Source organism: Stegodyphus dumicola, chromosome 5 (genome assembly GCF_044657685.1).
Source record: "Stegodyphus dumicola isolate Sdum_Otavi_A_Nest chromosome 5, ASM4465768v1".
NCBI classification, from domain to species: Eukaryota; Metazoa; Arthropoda; class Arachnida; order Araneae; family Eresidae; genus Stegodyphus; species Stegodyphus dumicola.
This window is the reverse complement of record NC_140772.1, coordinates 166,562,883-166,582,041: the sequence shown is the minus strand read 5'-3', so window position 1 is coordinate 166,582,041 and position 19,159 is coordinate 166,562,883. Positions and strand designations below refer to the sequence as shown.

At 33.7% G+C, this 19,159-nt stretch overlaps 1 protein-coding gene across 2 annotated transcripts in view; it reads right to left on the bottom strand.

Moving 5' to 3' along the window:
• Window positions 1-19,159, bottom strand: part of LOC118191909 (oxysterol-binding protein-related protein 1-like) — a 256,307-nt gene that overhangs the window by 27,014 nt on the left and 210,134 nt on the right. For both annotated transcript variants that reach the window (XM_085817344.1, XM_085817345.1), the window contains exons 18-21: window positions 13,305-13,402; window positions 10,547-10,723; window positions 4,421-4,499; window positions 2,868-2,986 (exon numbers count right to left, since the gene is read on the bottom strand). In XM_085817344.1, coding sequence (XP_085673470.1) covers window positions 2,868-2,986; window positions 4,421-4,499; window positions 10,547-10,723; window positions 13,305-13,402 — 473 coding nt within the window. The remainder of the gene's footprint in view (window positions 1-2,867; window positions 2,987-4,420; window positions 4,500-10,546; window positions 10,724-13,304; window positions 13,403-19,159) is intronic.

Sequence of the window (19,159 nt, the reverse complement as noted above, 5' to 3'; positions counted from 1 at the left end):
AAAATCTTGGCAAGATTTGTGGAACAATGCTCCACAGGGAAGACGCACATATAACTTGATGCCCAATGTAAGCTTAGCATCTCTGAACTCGAATCCTTCCCTAAATTACTTTATAACAGGACATGGACCCTTCCCCACATATTTCTATGCAAGAAATTTGGCAAACTCTGACATCTGCATATGTGGGGAACAGGGAACTCCTGATCACTACGTTTTCTCATGCCCCTTAACTGAGGATATTCACATAAAATTTCCAAGAACTGACCTCCTGGCATTCCAAAGATTTTTAATTAAAGATAAACATCAATATCCAAAGTTTCAGAAAATTATGCAACGACTCTCTTCCTACGGCGTCGATCTCTGTCAAGTGTAAATCCACATACAGTTTAAACTTAGTGAACTTTTACATGCTGTAATTATGGACAAAATGGATCCGCTCGTGAACTGAACTTTATAAACTGCAATAAACCAATATATCTGAAGTAACCCATGGACACCTACCTCTTTAGCATTATTATAACAATTCATTTAACATTGTGTTGCCAGTACTAATTATAATTATCTCATTATGTTTATTTGTTTATTAATTATGTTTATCTCCTATTTTTGTTGCACCAAATCAGATGTTCAATTTATCTTGTGAATCTCAAATTGTATTCCTACTATTTTGTAATCTACTTATGCCCTACACCATTATTTTTAATAAATACTGGATGCGGGGCGTACTGTGGAATTGCACGATGTACCATAATAGGCAAACTTTAGACCTTTTGAAAAGCTTCAGTTTATGCAAATTCTTATAAAACTTGCAATTACCACCCCCCCTTTTTTTTCCCCTCAAAGAGTTAGTATGGGAAGGCATTACCAGTTGACCTATGGTACATCGCTGGTGTCCCCCATACTTTTACCTTTACCTTTACCTTTACCTCTCTTTCTCAAATGGTTTCTTTAACCCCGCTCTATGTTCTAACTTCCTCGTATCTCTTCGCAAAGCCTCATACCTGTCGCATTTCTCTGCTAAAATGGAAGCTGTTTTAAACTCTTCCCAATTGTCTAAGTAGTGCTCTCTTATTTCTAGAGGGACTCGCGGCTTAATTTGCTCAGCATAAGTTTTTTAAGACTTTCAAAATCTTGAACTTCTACTGAATCCAACCAATTCTCTAAATACACTCTCAATTCATACACTAAATCCACCCATAACATTCTGTTTTTTCTAGAATATTCTTCAAATTTCGTTTTTAGTGCCCAAGAACTAAGCTTGAATCTCTGCATGAGTAATTTCTTAACATGCTGATAATCATCCCCTTTATCCGCTGGTTCTTTCACTATTAACTGGGCTACATCGTAAGGTAATAAAGGAATTAATTGCGAGACCCAATCAATCTCATTAACGTTCTCTTTTTGAGCTTGTTTCTCAAATAGCGTAAAGAATAATGAAATATCTATATTACTTGGTTCAAAACGCGGTACTAGATCTTTCAAATTAACCTTTTTTTCTCTAGATTGTTCAACTTTCGAAACCGTGGAAGCTAGGCTATTAGTCTGAACCACATTCATCAGTTTTAACCTTTCCAATTAAAAAACTCTCTCCCGTTCCCGTTCCGCTCTCTCTTGTTCACGTTCCCGTTCTGCTCTCTCTTGTTCACGTTCCCGCTCTGTTCTCTCTTGTTCATGTTTCCGCTCTGCTCTCTCTTGCTCGGTTATTTCTTCTGCTTTTCTCTGCTCAGCCGCAGCCCATTCTTGCCGCGTATTCTTTCACAGCTTCTTCTTCATAGTCCTCGGCATTTAGAATAGGCTGCCTAATTTCTCTTACTCTATTTGCCTGAGACACATTTGTTTCAAACTCCTCCGCTAACTCCAATAGCAGAGCTTTAGTATATTTCCTCATAAACTCACCCATTATGGAAAATTAAAGAAAAATAACCTACCCCGAAATACAATAACACAAAAACAACAACAGGTCTATCTCTTCAAAACTCAATAATTCCCTAACAATTCTGAACACAAATTGCCTTACAACACTTAATGATAATACCTATGCCTACAAACTAAGCGTATATAAAAAAATGCTAATTAAGAGGCAACCTTTTCCTGCTCTATATCCAAAATAAACCTAGTCTTGAATAACTGGCATAACCTCTCCAAAATCACAAAAATGGTACTCACCAATTTTGAAGACACCTTCGATTGACTCTCCTGGCACTACTTGGATATTCTTCCGAGAAATTTCACTATTTTGCAGCACTAGATCACGCTTCCACCGGCGTTCCCTTCTGACACACTGTCACTTGTCACTGAAGAGGCTTCACCACGCGAACTGTCCTTGCACGCAAAATTAGATCGTTCTTGAAGAGAAGAAAGTCTTGACTGTTAACAGGTGAAAAAGTCCGTTCCTAAATTTACTCTCAGGAACAATCCCTAAAAGCTGCCACCAACTTTTAATATTTACTGCTGTGGTGTAGTGGCCGAAACCGCTATGCAAACCCTGGGTTGTGACATCAGGTTGAAAGCAAAACACAGCATAATAAAATTTATTGAATGCTAAAAAAATGGCTACATACAATTCTGCAGAGAAAAACCTATCTTCTTTCAAAAATCAAATTCTATACATTTTACGTGCGAGAGCAATTCGTGGCTCTCGAGCTTGCGCTTTTAACATTGCCAACGATTTAATTATTTTAATAAAGACTATTTTAACAGCTATTGAGAACGTGTTTGTAAGTTAAAAAATAACAATTTTCAGCTTATTCTAACGAGACATCCTTGTCCATATTAATCTTCAGTCACTTCTTCTTTTATGTGACCTTATCACAAACCACATACATTTAAAAAGAAAATTAGGAACTTCGCACCTTATAAATACTCACTTCTGATCAAAAATGAAGCCCTCAATGCAGTTCAAATCTTTACTATACCATCCAGCTGGTTTGAAGTTTAATTCAGCTCTTACACCATTTGTATGGCATGTTATGTCCATTGTACCACACTAATAAGAAACATAGAAATGAATGAATGAAAAAAAAAAAAAAAAAAAAAAAAAAAAAAGAAGAAGAAGAAGAAGAAGATTGACAAGTAAAATTTATTTTAGCAGCACCTGCTTAATGCTTTTTCAGTGTTAAGCATAATAAATCCAAAATTTTGAGCAGCTTAATAATTGAATCAATCCAGATGTTCAAACAGAAAGAAGAAAAACAAGAATTTTTTAAGAAGAAATATGTAAAGAGATAAAATGGTAATTTTCACAGTTATACAAACATTAGCAAATAAATTCCACTTCAGTTATAAAAATCACCAGTTTTACATTAAAATTTGAAACTGATATATAAGGAAGATATACATATATGTTTCCATTATAAAATAAAATAAAAAGTATTTAATGATTGAAATTGCATTTAAAACTCAAACTGCCTAACATGCATATAACCGAAAGCAAAAGTTACATATAGCATACAAATTATTTGTTCTACTTTAATGAAACATAATTATATAAAATATTAGATAAAAATCAAACACTCATAATTAGTGGTGAGAGTTGCAAGCTCCTGTGAGTCTTTTTTAATTTTTTCTGAAATTCGTGAGCCCCCTCTTAGTTTGGATCTAGAACGTATTACTTACAGATGAATATGCACCTGTTATAAATAAGGCTTTAAATTCATATGGAATATTTGAAATTATTTTAAAATTCATTTAACTACATTTTGTTTTTAAAAGCTAGTGTTATGTTCGGAAGAATATCGGGGAGTGAAATTAATCATTTTGAAATATTTCTAGAAAAATGCTATTTTTATCACCTGTTTCTCCAAAATCAGTGAATATTATATGATGGACAGCACACAATTTATAAATCACTCTTGTTATGTGAAAGAAATATTTAGTTCTGTGTAGGTATTTTACACTGAATGATAAATATAAGGGGTTTTTTAAGCTGATTCTAAGTTTAGAATTTTTAAAAACCTGGCACTGATGATCGATATATGTATCATATTATGATTTTTAATTTTAAAACTTAATTTTAAAAAATTTCTTTTTTAGCTCATGCAAAATTGCTTACATTTTTTATTTTTCATAAAATTTAAATATTTCATTAGAATTTAATCATTTGTTTTTACAGGATAAATACAAGTCCTTCCTTAAAATTTTCATAACTCACCGCTTCTGTTTATGATGTAATTTTAAGTAATTTCAGAGTATTCATTAGCACTTGCTTTTACTGAGCGACTTAATTTATATATCATAAAGAAAAATATGTTACACAGAGAATTTACTTTTTTGTAATTCATCTATATGGTCATATCAAAATTTCAAACACACAAATTAATTTTGTATTATTATTATCAGACAGTCTAAATAATAAAAAATCTCGAACCCATGAAGAGATTTATTTTGTAATATTATCAGACAGCATAAATAATAATAGTACCTGTTCCATCCATAGCTTTCCAACAATTATGTTATGTACACAACATGTTACACCAGTCCATGTATAAGTTTCATTATGCCTAGTAAGATGTGAAAATTTATTAATTAAGACTAAAATAATGTTTTGAAATTTCATCATAAGCTTATAATCCTTTTAAAATGGTATATAAAAACAAAAAGGCATTTTTTTACAAAAAAATAAAACAAAAGTTTATGCATATTTACTCATTACATAAATTAATACATCTCAATTTATATGCATTAACTAACGTTAACTTTTAAAGAATAACTTAATACTTTTTTTTTAGCTTTTTATACTTTCCTATCTGATCACAAATTCTCAAAAATATTCTTCCCCCAAAAGTAATTTTTTTTACTTGAGCTCCTGACTATCAAAATTATAACACCATGATGGACAAAAGCTTACACAACCACATTTGCTTATTAGGTACCTCATAATATAAAGTGATTAAAAATGCAGTAAGTTAAGATACAAAAATAAGTACTGCACATAGCCATCAGAGGCAAACATAATTGCTACTATCTATCTTAGCACTGAGTGGTTTAGATTCTAGATGGCAGCTTGGTTTATTACATTTCTTAACGCTTCAAATCTTTACAAGATTTCACTTGTTGTAACTAGTGGTGGCAATTGTTGTGTCCACTTCTGTGCTTTCCACGGATGTAAAAAGATTGTATGAATATGCTATTCAAACAACAAACAGTGCATAGAATCATGTATAAAGGAAATGCCAAGATGTAATAGACCATGTATCCTGTTGATAGGTTACTTCACAGAAACCCTGAAATGGGTTCTGACACTTTAAAATGTAATGCTGGTTGGTCAGAGTACCAGATATACATACAATGAAACTTTGGATCATGACAAAATGACAAATTATGCCTCAGATAATTTGGCAATATATGATAATATACGATAATCAAAAATGAAGAGGAAGGATGGTCAGGTGATATGTGAGCTTCATGTAAGGTGATATCATAGCAAAAATGTAATCTTCATGTAAGCTTCTGGGCAAAAGCATCATAGGGTAACAAGACACGGATATCAGAAAGTCAAGTCGCTATATGACTTTTGCTCAGTGCTGTGCATTTATGTTCTTGCTTTTGCTTAAATTTTATTGTGATTTGTATTCTGAAATATGAATTTTTAAATAAGATTCTAAGGGGAGAAAAAAAGATAATGATCACAGCAAAATGAAAAGAAAAATGACTACAATCATAACAGAGGTAAAAAAAGGACATATATGAAAACGGTGCTCTTGCCTCTGATCTTGCTGCTTAATTTGGTAAAATCAATTATATTAACTATTTCACATACAAATAAAGAATCGAAGAAGTAGGCGTTGCAAGAGGTGTAACATTAAGCTCACAGGCAACTCAAGAAGTGAAAAAACTGCTGCTTATTTGGATAGATCCTCAAATGTTTGCTGGTAACAATATTTCCAAGTGCATCATTTGCGAAAAAACTAGGTGAATGTATGATGAACTGGTAAAAAAAATATACTGGTATGAGTGCTGATAAAGATGCTTTTAAAGCTAGCAGACAGTGATTTGAGAATTCTAAGTAACGAAGTGGCAAAAAGTCATAAAGGAATTTGAATGAGATTTCAGTGAATACTTAAGAGCAGAGAGATTTCTTCTTTGACAAATGTTCGACTGGAATGAAATCAGTTTGTTTAAAAAAAAAAAAAAAAAAAAAAAAAAAAAAGGAAGAGTCCCAAGAAAAACATACATCCAGAAACACGAGGGTCTGGATACAACTAAAGGATACATTGACTCTCTTGCAATATACATTTGCAATATCTTGACTGGTACGCAAGGTTAGCTTGGCCTTAAAGAGAGACTTATATACCACTCAAGATAATCTGAGGGTGTTTAAAAACAATGTGATAAGAAGAAAATTATTCATTATATACAGGGTTGTATAGCAGTCAAGATAATCTGAGGATGCTTAAAAAACAATGCGATAACAAGAAAATTATTCATTATGTACAGGGTTAACTGCAGAGTTCAGGTTTTAAGAGGAAATTTTTTATTGGGTGGATCCAGAAGTCACTGCTCCAGGTGTGAAGAAATACTTACAAGGAAACAATCTGCTATAGATCTGCTTTCTAGTGATAGATAAGGCACCTTTTCTTCATTCAAGTTTCGTAGACAAAATGTTGGAAGAGTCAGATTTCATCACAGTGAAATGCATGCCTCTTAATATGACTCCTCTAATACAGTCCATGAATAACCTGCAGTAGTAACTTCCTGGATCCACCCCAAAATAAAAAATTTCTTATTAAAACTTAAACCTTACAGTTAACCCTGAACATAATAAATAATTTTCATTCTATCGCATTGTTTTTTAAACACTTTCAGATTATCGAGTGGTATACAAATTATTGCCAATCCATTTATGTTTCAGATTTCAAGAAGCTCTACACAAAGCCCTTTCCCAAAGGTGTTTAGAGATAACCTCTGGTACACTATTAATACTCAAAGACTCTTGGAAACATCACTAATATTTCCCATGATTTAACTCTCACAGATTAATTCTAGCAGCAAGCAACTAATAATACCATAAATTCAGCCTGGAAAAAACTATGTTCCAGGGAGAGATTCTGAGTGATCTGACACTGAGGAAGTTTTTGTTAAAGATATTGTGCTTTTAGGCAAAAACATGGATTGAGAAGTTAGCAATGAAGATGAACAAAAGTTGCTAGAAGACTACAAAATTGACCTCAGCACAGAATTGGAAGAATTTCAGAGGAAGCAAGAAAAAGGCAACAGTGGCAGAAATGTCTACAAAGAAGAGAGACTATTGCTATATACTTCCTCTGTGAAATATTTGAAAAATGGGATGAGGTGCAAAGTTTCATAGAACATTATCAGCCTCATAAAGTAATACTAAGCCATAATATTAAGTATTTTCAATGACAATATTACATCTTACTTTAGGAACATTTTAAAACCTAGAAAGAAACAAATCACGCTAGACAAATTTTTACTGGGATTTACAAATACAGATGAGCAATGCTAATAGAAAGAAAGAAGAGAGGAGGAGGGAGTAGAAACTTTAATGGGCTAATTGGATATTTGCATAGAAAAGTGTCCCACTTTTAAACAATACAGTTTATCTTCTTTCTTTCTTCACTAATTTCAACTTATGCTGTAAACTTTCTTTCATACAAATATGACAAAACATAATTAAATTTTCCTGTTTTTCTATATGTTTACTATTGCATTACATTTACCAAATTCAACTGGTTTTGTATTACTAACTTGTGTACAAAAGACTCTTTTACAAGCCATCACATGAGGTTCAAGAACAAATGAACTTCATTTTACACTAATTTCTACAGAGAAATCATTTTGGTAACAAATTACCTTCAGGAATGACTTGAATTCCTGAACCAAGGTTTTACTTTACTAGACACAAGTAACATTTATATCCAACAGCATCCAATACCGTAACTTCCAAGTGATGAGCTGATACAACAATTTATAATTACAAGATCCCTATGATGCCATCACACATGGGCACAGCCATTGTGCTGCTGCATGTAATAAAGTTTACATATAAAGTTCAATAAAGTTTATATACAAACTTTAAAAGCAAGACTTGTTTGAAAAGATTATGTCATACATTGATTAATCATAATGACTGTCATACATTGTCTACAGTAGATTAAGACAAGTCAAATAAAATTTAATATGGAAAAATACAATTCAGATGAAATAAAATTACCGTTATAGGAATAGAATGGAATTTGTCTAATATAAGTTTCATTAATTCAATAAATTTAATTCGTTGCTGGGATACATTTTCCTTAGTAAAAGCTAAAAATAAAATACTGGGAGATTCAACATGATGAAAAACTGGAAGAGTTGGTAGTTATGTCATCCGTAATCACTGAAACTTTAAAGGCACTTCATCGTATTTTATGAAATGAAATGATTATATGCTAGCCATGCTTTCTTCCGCCTATTAACATCTTATGCAAAAAAGCATGCTGATGCATAATATATACCTACAGGAATGCACAGATGCTGATCTTGCTTTAACATGTACTTCTCAGCATATTCCTGAACATTTCAGTCTCCTATGAAGTGATTCCCTTCAGATCATATAAATACACAGCTAGGAATTCAAAATGTAAAACCATGGAGAACAGAGATATAACACAGTTATGTTTATTGGACAAATATTATATGATACTAGATGGCTTTTCAAGCAAACAACCAATTCTTAAATAAATTTTTTGTTGCCAAATGAGCGTTTTCAGAGTTTTTAATTAATATTTTGCAACAAACCGCAACAATTGAAAATTAATATCTTGAGCAGCCCACAACAACCAGTTTGTAAAAGAAGTTTTCTGTTGCCAAATTAGTGTCCTCAGGGTTTTTAATATCTTGCAACAATCAATAATTAATATCTCGCACAACCTGCAACAAACAATTCATATATAAATTTTTTGTTGCCAATATAGCATTTTCAGAATTTTCAATTAATATCTCAGCTGATTAAAGTTATACAAAGATGAGGATGGATGAAAAGGTTTCCCACGCATCTGTGGAATTGGGGGAGTACCTCTGTCGAAACTCAACTCCCTGCCATTCTGGAGGAGATTATGTTAAAAACAATCAGAAAGACATGCACATATTTCAATAGCATAAACAAAGAGCAGATTAATTAAAATTACAGCACTCTTCAACTTGTGAAGCATGAAAAATCAGTAGCCATCATGGCAATAACTGCTGTAACATGTCTTGCCAGATAAGCTTTCGATATATTGCTGGGGTATGTTAAATCATGCTGTTTTCACAGGATGCCAAAGTTCATCTACCATAGTTGCAGGAGGTATATGCTGCCCATACACATTTGATGGGTGGCACATTCAGGAGCACTAGCTGGAGGTGGGAGAGCAAAGAAGCACTGTGACAAGGTGGACAATAAAAAATGTTAACACAACTATACTGAAACTTGGTCGCAGGCAAGTCTTGAAAGGTAAGAGAGGATCACAGGCTCCAAAGCTTCAGAGATGCAACTATATCTGCAATGTGTAGTATTAAGTAGATGTGGAAGTAAATTTCAACAGCATATCATAACTCCACGTAACAGACCAGTATGGTGATGCATGATGCACGGGTCATGATTCTGTTACCATAGTACCACTAGACTTGAGTATGATCATTGAAGGTAGAATTGAGATTTATCTGAAAAGACAATGCTGTAGATTTTATTCACATCTGGCAGTCACTGTAGATTTTATTCACATCTGGCAGTCAATGCTTCACTAAAGCTACATATGCCCATGGTACATCATGAAATGGCAGAAATGGATGCCTTATAAGACCCCCTCCACTACAAACAACATTGAATAAGTATGTACTGAGAGATATTGTTATGCAGAAGATCCTAATTCTTGCATTAGGATTCCTGTTGTTGTAAGCAATTCATCATTGTCATGAGCACACTGATGTCCTCTCCTTTGAAGGTGTGCAAGAGTTCCGACTAACCAGCCGGTTCTTTTTGCACTCACTGACTAAATTTCAACCAGCATAAGCAGTGATTGTTTTGGAAGAATAATTTACAACTTCTTTAAGGCACAATTCTTAATCCGTCAATCCAGAAATTTGTTAACATAACTATGGCCTGTTTTGGGGAGGAGGGGATGAGTGTGACATATTGATGTTTTTTACATGAAAGCACAATGAGAAAACAATTTCTGTACTTAAATACCTTACTGTTCTCAATTTTTACAGTGCTTCTAGATGGTAAAACTGGCACACGTGAGTTGCATACCAGTTTTAACGCCATATTTTTGTAGTCCTATCGAGGTCTACACACAGTTCAAAATTGTAGCCTATTGAATGTTTTTTTCATGGTTTTGCGTGGGCAGCAATGTAATCAACTTTAATACAGAGAAATGTAACTTAAAACTTTAATACCATTTTTTTTCATTTTAAGAAAAGTTATGAATGCATGTCTTAAGGACAATATTATACATAAATTGGGCATTTAGTTAGAATATCAAGTAAACTACTATTAAGACACAATTATTGTGAATTCATGAACAGTCATTACAAATACAAGAAATATATTTTTTAAAATTCTTACTTAAGAAGTTTTAATATTACAGTTCCTTCAGGCTTTATTTCAACAGATCTTGCCCATAATTTTAATTTTGGATGTATAGCTCCAGTAAATATAAAGTGCGCTGAATCAGCATGGAAAGCAGTCACAGGAGGATGATGACTCACTTGTTCAGTAATTATTCGAAAGCCTTGATCTTCCCTAACAGATATATAAATAAAGACTTAAATAGTCAATGAAATGCAGCATAAAAAATAAATGAGAAACATTTTTTTTTATTTAAATAAATTAAGACTGCTATGTGGTATAAAGATAACTTATTTAACGCATCTCTTCAATTCTAAGATGCTAAAAAAACATGACACATAAGAACTTGTTTTCCCGCATTTCATTCATTTAAGAAATTATCACAAATGCTCTTGAAATATAACACAGTGGTCTTAAAAGTGCATTTCGTGGAACCTCAGAGTTCCATTAGTCAAAATTACTTACAAAAAGAAAATTTTAAAGCCCGCCACTAAAGTTAGATGGGAGTTCCTTGCAAAAACCTTTTAATTCTAGGGGTTCCGAAAGTTGGCAAAATTTGAATACCACTTGCAGGAGCCTAATAATATTGCAGCAGGCACAGAAAATTAAGCAATAAAATGATAAAAATTTCATGTTATATATTGAGATTTATTAACATGGAAGTTTTCAGACAGATTTATACTAAAAACTATATATATATTGGTCCTTTCTGATTATCCAGGAAAGTATTCATGAGACAACACACTATGCCACCAAAACAAGCAGCCACTAATGTTATAAAAATGCACTTATGTAGCAATCCAAATATGCTTTCAAGCGCAGCAGATGACAGCTGATTTCCTTGAAATTTAATAGTCATCTTACTGATTAGTGTTTGTTTTTGTAGCATAATCTGCTGGAATTTGTTGGCTCATAAAAAAGAAATCACTGCATTCCTTCAGTAATATGATGCTTTGTCTAATTGCAGATAATGCAGAAGCAGAAAGAAACAGATTGCTATGTACATAGAACGACAGCTTGGGGCAAACTGCACAAAATTAAATTTTTTATTATGAATTATTTCTTCCATTTTTAATTTTGTTAATTTGTCACTGTTTTATGTAATTCTTAATGTGGTGGTATTTTTAAAAATGACAGCTGTCTTTTGCATATTAGCTTGGTGAAAAATTAGTAGCCAATGGTTGGCAACTTTTCAGAAGGGTATGTGTGGACAATTTAAGTACTATTTTTTTTAAATTATTACTCCTGTGGCAGTCCCTACATAAGTTTGCCACGATTGCCATTGTCTGTGTTTCCATCTATTAGCAGACTGGATGCGCAGAACAACATGGCCCTCAACGACGTTGAAGGTAATAAATGACCTTGGGCCTGTTTTAGAGAAGTTAAATATTGGAATACCATTGCAAACACACATAGGTGCAATCATTTCCAATATTTGGATTTCTTTTCCTGCTGTGAGTGTCTGATAAGCACTTGGGACTATTACAAACTTTCTTTCTAACATTTGTGATGTGATATGACAGGGGCATGACTCATCATTGCTACCGAGTCCATGCTGTGCACATGGTTATGAGCCTTATGCATTGATGGTTTGTGTCCTATGTTCCTGTCTATTTCGGCCCTTTTACAGTGGGGCATGGCACAACTATATGTGATGCCATTTGCCTTCAGCTGAGCATAGATGAATATTTTTGTAACACTTGTGGTCAAACAGGCAATCATATTTTTTGTTATTAAGAGAAATACAGGGCTATACTGCCCTAATGTCTTTGAATGTGGGAAATTACATTGAGAGGGGGGAGATACTGGGTCTGTTTCGTACAAATCAAATAATGTACTGCCATTGTAAAAATGCACCTGTGCAATACATTCGAATATTTGGATCTGTTCCCTGCTGTCAGCATCTGAGTGGAATCAGGAATGCTACTTACCTCAAGCAACTGGTGGTTTGGCTGTGTATGCTACTGCAGCACAAAGCTCTAACATGTTTATTAATTATCAATGAAAAGCTTAAATTCATAACATTATAAACAATATCAATAACAAATTAACAGTATAATATTAATAGCTGTACTGAATAAGCTTTCAATGGTAAGTATAGTTATTTTCATTATGCGAAGATCTTGTACATAGTACATCCCCCCTGCCTGAGAGTTTCAGAGCTTTCTGCAGATACTTGCTCTTGTCTGGTATATTCTGCAGACTGAATTACTTATAACCTTTCAATGTCTCTGATTTGTTATTTTTGAAGATGATATTATTAGAGGAGCTGTAGAATCATTGGTCAATGAAGCCCCTGAAATCAAGAGGCTCTGATAACAAACACAATGCAGATTGCTAAAATCCTCTGACAATAGTCCTGAAATTACAACTTTTGTAATGTCAAGCAGAGATATCAAAGTGAAAGTTATTGATTCTTTAATGTCAGAACACATCATTTCACCTCTTAATAGCTCTACTGTCTAGCTTCACCCTTTAGGTTAAGACTTGTGAGATGATTACACAAATCTTCTTGTTATCTGCCTTATCCCTCTATAAGAAATTTTAGATGTAAAGATTTGAAAATTATTATTATAATTAACATAATTTATCCTAAAGTATGCCTAAAATAAGTAGAGGGTGATTCAGATTAATTTGCATTTTTACAGTATATACTGGGTTAAAAAAAAATCTTCAAATTAAATAAGCAAACTATGTCCCAAATTCTCAAAGTATTTAAGCTACCTACTAGGAGATAAAATACACATCATAATACCTTCTGAGTTCGTATGTTTCACCAAGTAAAGGATTAAATGGTTTTCCTAATCTCTCCCAGTTTGATGAAATGCAAGCAACAGCAAATGCCGAGACATACTGCAAATGAAAGAAAAATGAAATGATTATTTAACAAAGTAGAAGGTTCAGTTTTAGATGTTAATTTTTTTCTTAATAATGTAAAACTTTGAAACATCTAAAGACAATGACATATACGTAAGATTACATAATAGATTCCTTTCTAGTGAATTATCAAATCTGGTGAAATTTTAGTTAGTAACAACAGCTGGCAAGTTTCTTGATTAACTCAATTAGCTGGATATTTTAAGAAATGAAAAGAGCAGTTGTAAGTATTGACAGCATATGACGGCAATATTTCTGAAATTCAAAAATTGGAAGTAATTAAATTAAGCTAAAAATTAAATTTTAATTCATAACACTGAAGTAATATTTGAATTTTTTTTGGGGGGGGGAATTATAGGAATAATATCTGAAAGTGAAAAATATTTTACAATTTCTGTAATTCAAACTGGATTTTCCCCCAATAATCAGTGACACTATATAAAAGACTATAGTGCAGTCATAAAAGTCACCACATAACAGTTAAATTGGCAGCACATAAAAGTTCCATTTTAATCACTAATAAATAAACACACATATAAAAGAACTATAATGGGTAAATTATACAAATGGAAAATAAGTTAATATTTCATTACTTATTATTTTACATTCAAATTAATTTAGCAGCTTAATATTTGCTTGTGTTCAGCACCACTCATAAATTGCTAAATATACACTGCTCGACATTGAAAATGCAACACCAAGAAAGAGTGGTCAGAAAGTGATGAAATTTGGAAAAAAGACAGAGACAGCAAGCAGCAATAAGTGATCTTTATTTCAAAATGATAGTCAGAATACAGAGCGAGAACGGCGTCGGCTCAGTAGGATGTAGGACCACACCGGACAGCGATGCACAAAGAAACACATTGCAAACGGCATCCAGCCACATCCCACACATGTTCGATTGGTGACAGGTCAGGAGAGTACGGTGGACAGGGAAGCATCTGTATACCTTGCAGAGCACGTTGGCAGATGCGAGCACTGTGTGGTAGGGCATTATCCTGCTGAAAAATTGCATTAGGCAGCTCCTGAAGGTAGGGGATTGCCACCGGCCGCAGTACATTACCCAAGTATTGTTGGGTCATCATAGTGCCCTGAATACGAACTAGAGGTGACCTGGAATCGTAGGCAATAGCGCCGCAAACCATTATGCCACGTTGTCGTGCGGTGGGGCATTCCACTGTTACTGCCGGATCAGATCTGTCTCCACATCGACTCCACACACATATGGGGTGACTGTCACTGGATAAAGAGAACAGTGACTCATCTGAGAACAAGACATTTCACCATTCTGTCATCCACATCGCTCCAGTTCGGCACCATTCTAAACGTTGGCATCTATGCTGTGGGGTCAATGGCAGTCTTCTTAACGGACGCCGTGAGTGCAGGACACGTTCAACCAATCGACGGGAAATGGTTCTGGTCAGCACGAGAATATCCAGGGTATCTTGCACATGCTGCAGAATCGTGGTACAAGTGACTTGCGGGACCGCCACAGCTTGTCGGCGGATGCGTCTATCCACGTGTGCTGACGTCACTCTGGCTGCACCTGCACCCCTCCTTCTTCCCACATTTCCTTACTCCAACCACATTTGCCTTAGCCGATACACCGTGCTCGCATCCATGTGGGTACCAGCTGCGATTTGACGTAAGGACCAACCCGCCCTTCTCAGTCCGATCACCATACCCCTCATAAAATCGTCTATCTGCTGGAAGTGTCTTCGTTGATGGTGGGCTGGCATTCTCTCCTTATCCTCTGAGACAAAAAACCAACTCAATTCGATAATTCATCTGGCAGAAATAACGACATGAATATTGCCCAATTTACACGTTACTTCCCTTATATCTTACTTCACATACATCGGAGAGCTGCACATTCCACATCATTCGCATAACTCAGTGAAGTGCGTCTACTCTAAAATTTGCATAAATTTCTGACCACTCCTTCTTGGTGTTGCATTTTCAATGTCGAGCAGTGTACATTTACAGCTACTAATATTGATGATAAAAGCACCTAATTTAGAAATCTTTTAGTCACATGACATCCATGTGAATAATTGAAAAACTTATAATAAAGAAATTTTTGAGTGATTTTTGCAGTTTTTTTTTATACGGCTACAATAACTTAAATGGATAAAATTTAAGACAACTTATGAACAAGTAATGCTTCAAGTAACACTTTTATTAACTAAAAGATACGAAATGAAATTATCTAAATACGCTAAATTTCTCATAAAATTAGAAAAATAACTGTTTCACCTGAAACTCAACTCACCTAAACTAACACAAATGAACTATATATGGATATTTACCACTTCCCTCACTGCTAATTATTGCAAAACATTTTGTGCTTAGTTAAAATATAAATACCTTAAAACCTTAACAACCCCAAAAGTATAAAATACAAAATAATTATTTTACATCAGCACAGAAGCTATCAGTCTTATTCACAACACATCTTTAATTTTTCATAAACAATGCTGCTTTTGGTAACAAATATTCTGTTAAAAAAAAAAAAAGTAAGAGAGAGAGGAATACGGTAATGCATTTATGCTCTTTCATTTTTAATTCCGGTAGATATAAAAAGATAAGAAATTACAAAATGGTATTTGAATTTTTCTCATAAATTGCTATATGATACACATTGAGTGTTCTTTCAACCTAGGATACACGTGGTAGTTGCTGGGTACCTAGTCCAGACTTGGTGGGTGGATGATGATGCTCTCTTGCAGTCTTCCATTGAAGACTTTCAAGAGAGTAACAGTTTGACAGGCAATGTGTGGGCAGGCATTATTGCAGAGAATGCTTATGCCTTTGCTCAACATTCCTCACCTTTGCTTCTGAATTGCTCTTCTGAGTTTTTTCAGTGTTTCACAGTACCTGTCAGAGTTTATTATGGTCCCAGCATGCTAAAATTGACCAACAGCACCCCCTTCCATTCCCAAAACACAGTTGCCATTATTTTACCAGAATATTGTGTTTGAATTTTCACAGCTTGGCAAAGAGAGATGCTGCCACTCACATGACTATTGTTTTATCTCAGCTGAAAACTATAATGCCCAGGTTTTGTCATCCATGACAATCGAGTTCAAGAACTTGTCCTTTTCACCTGCAGAGCAGTAAAGAGAAATTTGCAGGAAGATTAAACTCATTGCTGTTTGTTGTCTTCTGTCAGCATAAGTGGTACCATCTTGTACAGAACATCTGATACTGAAACTTTTATGTTAGAATCCTGTGGATGGTACTTTGAGAAACCTTAGGAATTAGTCTGGATGCACAGAGCATCAAAACGGGTCCTCCAATCTTTATACATGTTTTTCTCAATCTTGGTGGTCTCATTGGAAATTGAAGATCTATTTATCCTTTCTTGGTTGTTAATTTCATTATGACTGGCTGTAAACTCTCTACACCACTTGCAAATGTTTTTGACATTCATGCATGACTGTTCATGAACTTATCTCAACTGGCGATGAATTTCAACTGATTGAACGCCTTTTACATTCAAAAAGTGAATAATTGCAGAATTTGACATTAGGCATTAGCATTCAATGGGAGCTCTATTGTGAACGGCTGCAAGCCAAGACTTGGCTTTCCAGTGAAGGGCGTGCATGCTTTTTTGGAAGTGTAGGAAGCGCCACTCACAACAGTATGGCCAACAACCATAGTAACAGATTCACTACATCCCCACAAAATAGCAGACCTTATTTTTAGACTGCCCTCATATTATCCTTTTGATAATTCAATAAAAATTATGTATAGCATTGATCTTTTATAAATAATAATAGAATAAATATAAAACAGTAAATCCCTAATAGTCGAGCATTTTTTAAAAATTTAAATTTTCTTGCTTTTAACAAAGATCACAGTCTTCTACATTTCTGCAATTACTTAATTCATGCTCTAGGAATGCAGAAAGAACTGCCATGTTTGCAAAGTTTTTCTCAGCCAACTGAAAATCATAGAAAATTTTGCATTACTTTAATTAAGAAAAAATTTTCACTGCTAGTTTCAGTAACATGAAGTATTAAAATTGACGTCCACAGTCCACCCGCCAGTGATCAAGGGCTAAGACCCCCCTGAACACCAGAAGAGTGGAGGATAGGGTGGCAACATAAGTGATGTAGAAGGAGAGACAATAGAAAATAGACTTAGAAATACCTTTGTAAAGTAAGACAGTCTTCTTTACAAAGAATATTGTAAGAATTCTTGTAAAATAAGATAGTCTTAATGTGCTTTGCCTACTTTATTATAATTCAGAAGAAGAGGGGGACTTTTCAAAGGTGTCCAACCGAAAGTATACAGTCCTTGCCTACTTTATTATAATTATTAAACAATAATGTTTATACATCTTTTATCATTTCAATTTAACAAACATTCTCTATTCATAAAAAGCAAATTTAAAGTTAATTTTTAAAATAGATCTAACAGATACCAGCTTCACACTCAACCTTTTATTAGTGCCCTCTATTTATAAAGTTAGAAGATACTTAACATCACTTAGTTTGGCATGCTGCTCCACCCTAAATTACTCAACTTAACCTTTTATTAGTGCCCTCTATTTATAAAGTTAGAAGAAACACACTACTTAACATCACTTAGTTTGGCATGCTGCCCCACTCTAAATTACTTTGGTTTTCTAAAAAATTTGGTTTTCTACTCTTAATTGACTTTAACTTTTAATTCTAGTCTTTATTTGCTAATTTATGAAAATTCCACTTGCTTAAATTTCTTTTTAGTAATTCACAACATTTGGTTTTATTTTTGGTTTTGAATTTTCCTTTTACCCTTGCCTACTTGGATGACGAAACATCAATTGAATAACTGAAGAGTTAGGTTTGGAGGCAACTTCCCCTTGATAAGTCTGTCTCCTGCCTGCTGAACAATTATTCACTTATGCATTTTTTATAAATCTTTAGGATTAAAAAATGTATTGGAATTATATATTATTCATAGATTTTGATACTTGCACTTGATTTACATATGCTCTCAGAATTTAAATGATATTGTAGATTAGTTCGCAGCAATAATGAATAATTTATTTGTAATTCAATTTCATTTAAAATTTAATTAACTTTAAATTTGCTTTTTACAAATAGAGAGAATGTTTGTTAAATTCAAAGTTCATTCCTTGCAGCAATGGCATAAGAGAATTATTTAAATTTAACTTTACTATATTCTTTTGAAACAATTTTATCATTTCAAGTAATTTTTCATTTTTGATTCCTGATCAATATCACAAAGAGTTTAAGCAGAACTTTGAGTAAAACCTAATTCAAGCATTAACTCTTTTAATTCTATGGTATATTTCAAAATTTTCCTTCCTTTGATACATTTTTTGTAGTTTCATATGAACCAACAAAGAGAAAGAGAAGATTCATTCTACCTTCCCTGTTTGTATTCCAATTTTGTTAGAGAAGGTGACCAATTTACTTCAGATCATCCAGTAATAACTATAAATGTTAAGGAACAGCTGCAAACTACTTGTACATTTCCCGAAGAAAATGGAACACAAGTACAAGAGGATTCAAAACATAGAACAAAATGGGCACTTTTCCGTTTTGCCGGCGCAGGCTATAAAAGTCGCCAATAATGGTACAACCGATGCCAAACGGAATATCCTCTCTAGTAACCTTTTACGCCTCATTTTCAAAACAAATCACAGCCATTTCTTATCAGATCGATTGTTTCTTTCAATACTGGAATACAATTACATAGAATTTTAACCAGATAGTTCAA